Source organism: Enhydra lutris, unplaced genomic scaffold (assembly GCF_002288905.1).
Source record: "Enhydra lutris kenyoni isolate GAN:26980312 unplaced genomic scaffold, ASM228890v2 scaffoldscaffold4275, whole genome shotgun sequence".
Lineage (NCBI taxonomy): Eukaryota > Metazoa > Chordata > Mammalia > Carnivora > Mustelidae > Enhydra > Enhydra lutris.
In genome coordinates this window covers 1-1771 of record NW_019158359.1, presented here as the reverse complement: position 1 = coordinate 1771, position 1771 = coordinate 1, and the positions used below count along the sequence as shown (strand labels likewise).

Below are 1771 nucleotides of genomic sequence, written 5' to 3'. Positions count from 1 at the left end.
TGGGGAGTTAGGAGAAGGCATTTGGGGGAAATTGGAAGGGGAGGTGAGCAACGAGAGACTATGGACTCTGAAAAACAATCTGAAGGGTATGAAGAGGTGGGGGGGTGGGAGGTTGGGGGAACCAGGTGGTGGGTATTAGAGAGGGCACGGACTGCATGGAGCACTGGGTGTGGTACAAAAACAATGAATACTGTTATGCTGAAAATAAATAAAAAAAATTAAAAATAAAAATGTGATAAACAAACAAACAAAAAAGAGTATTTATACTCTGACCCCAAAAATCCCAGTTGTGAGGATTGCCTTAGAGAAATAATTTGAAAGAAAAAAATTGCCTTCCTCACTGAGATCAGTAATTTCTGCCTTAAATGCACTAGGATACCTAGTTTGAAATTTATCATCATCATCAATATCATCATTATTTTGGGATCTACAGTATCTATCAGCATCTATCATGCTGGATACATACTAGAAGACTGTAAAGTGAATGGAAGAATATTTGGCAAAATTTATGAGCTTGATGGACTTATCTACCAGTTTGAAGATATTCAGGAGAGATACAGGCTTGTGAAAAGTTTACATTTAAACAAATAACATGGACATTCAAAGAGATCGCAACTATGTAAAAAAATATAATATATAAATTATTTTAATTACAACATTTTAGTTATATATAATTCATATAAATATACAACTTAATATAATAAACTGTATATCATATATTCATAAAAGACTACAGGGGAACAGTAAAAAATGAAATGATATATATTAGATTGATAGAATAAGAACTCATTTCTCATCTTTAAAAATTCATTTAATACTATTGAGTTCTCACATATACACAGATTTATTTATTTATTTATTTGTCAGAGAGAGAGAGAGCGAGAGCGAGAGAGCGAGTGAGTGAGCACAGGCAGACAGAGTGGCAGGCAGAGACAGAGAGAGAAGCAGGCTCCCTGGAGAGCAACGAGCCCAATGTGGGACTCAATCCTAGGACGCTGGGATCATGACCTGAGCCGAAGGCAGTCGCTTAACCAATCAAGCCACCCAGGCGTTTCTCACATATACACAGATAATTTAAATAAAGAAGTATAAGACAAGTGCCTGCTATATAAAGACAAGAGTCTAGTGAAATAAAATTTCTATTTTTATTTATTATTAAAATTAATAATTTCTGATACAAATCAGTGTTGCAGTGTTTCAACTTTGTATTGATAATGTATCACTTTCCCCTCCCCTTTTTTCTTAATAGATTATAGATCAAATAACTCCAGAAAAATTAATAGAGTGGACAAGCGCTGGGCATATGAAAGAAAGGAATGTGATATTGCACTTGCCCCGGTTTGAAGTGGAGGATGGTTATGATCTGGAGGCCGTCTTGTCAGCCATGGGGATGGGGGAAGCCTTCAGCGTGTGCAGAGCTGACTATCCTGGGATGTCCTCACACTCCAGGCTGCATGCGCAGAAGTTCCTGCACAGGTCCTTCGTGGTGGTAACCGAGGAAGGCACTGAGTCTTCGGCAGCCACCGGTGTGGGCTTGGCTCTCACCTCAGAGCCAGGTTGTGAACATTTTCATTGCAATCACCCTTTCCTGTTCTTCATCAAGCACCAGGAATCCAACAGCATCCTCTTCTTTGGTAGATTTTCTTCTCCTTAGGATAGTCATTGCTTTGGCAGAAAACGAGTGGTGGAGTATTATTGAGACTATGGAAATAGCCCAGCCTTCAAACTCAACACACACAACAGATAATCATATCAAAAAATGGGCAGAAGA

The 1771-nt window shown here is 38.5% G+C and overlaps 1 protein-coding gene across 1 annotated transcript; it reads left to right on the top strand.

Annotated features, from left to right (window-relative positions):
• Positions 1-1249: 1249 nt before the first annotated feature.
• LOC111140583 (serpin B13-like) lies at positions 1250-1720 on the top strand (the record flags this gene model as incomplete). Its single annotated transcript, XM_022492793.1, has 1 exon — positions 1250-1720. A coding segment is annotated over one exon (405 nt), but the record flags the coding sequence as incomplete, so codon positions are not given.
• Between the last annotated feature and the right edge of the window lie 51 nt (positions 1721-1771).